This window comes from Sphaeroforma arctica (genome assembly GCF_001186125.1).
Source record: "Sphaeroforma arctica JP610 unplaced genomic scaffold supercont1.2936, whole genome shotgun sequence".
In the NCBI taxonomy this organism is placed as follows: Eukaryota; class Ichthyosporea; order Ichthyophonida; genus Sphaeroforma; species Sphaeroforma arctica.
Genome location: NW_014037622.1, coordinates 458 through 1351, shown reverse-complemented (window position 1 = coordinate 1351; position 894 = coordinate 458). Strand labels below are relative to the sequence as shown.

The 894-nt window shown below is 44.2% G+C and overlaps 1 protein-coding gene across 1 annotated transcript; it reads right to left on the bottom strand.

The window, feature by feature from the left end:
* Positions 1–381: 381 nt before the first annotated feature.
* Positions 382–640, bottom strand: SARC_13142 (hypothetical protein; the record flags this gene model as incomplete). The annotated part of the gene is made up of 1 exon (XM_014292735.1): positions 382–640. A coding segment is annotated over one exon (259 nt), but the record flags the coding sequence as incomplete, so codon positions are not given.
* Positions 641–894: the final 254 nt, after the last annotated feature.

Here is an 894-nt window from a genome sequence, read left to right as displayed (position 1 = left end):
TGTCCGTATCCGCAAGTATGGCTGCGAAAACCTCGCTATCTCTGACGTGTTGTTGAAGGGACACTATCGATCGCTGCAGATCCGCTATGTAGTTGACGTATGACTTCAAGAACTCTGCCTCATCGATGAAGAGACGAAGCAAAGATATGATGAGTGTCGAAACAAGACTTTGTACAGAAATCTGCTGTAGCCGGGTATGAATGTGGAATAAAGATGCAACAGCGAGTGAGCTGAACCACACCGTGCTGCATTCGTGAAGCGGAATTTTTCTCAGTACATCGGGTAACACAAAAACCAAATTTCGGTTCGAACTGGAAATGCTTCTACATGTGTACGTTACAGGTCGAATCAATTTGCGGTAAATTACGGAACCATACTCACCAGAAGAGTCCGAGCGAAATTCATTGCCAATTAGGCTGACTTGCTGTCCATCGTTGACAATAGCACATGTTTCGAAGGCTTGCAAAAGCCCAGTGTGGCCAGCGATTAGTTGATCTACACATTCGGGTATTATAATATCCATTAGCTCCTCGGCTAAAACATCGGTCGCACGGAGGGCCACGTTGTACTCCTCAATAACCTGCAGCTGATTTAAATACTTCGTTTCAGTCGAAATTACTTCGCCCAACACCATTCGGCGCTGTAGTGAGAAAAGTACCGCAGTTAGCTGATCATGTGCATGTAATAGTCAACCACCTACTTGGTGAATGTAGGTCATAGCCTATTGCCGCTATTGGAATCACGAGTTTTCAGCTACAACTACATTTATAATTGTCTAATTTCAATGATATGCTAAGCCTTGCGTGAACCACTGACCGCCAGATTGATCGATTCAGAATAACAGCTACTCTATCTATATCCTTGAACGAAAGCCACAAAATCAAGCTCGCATGA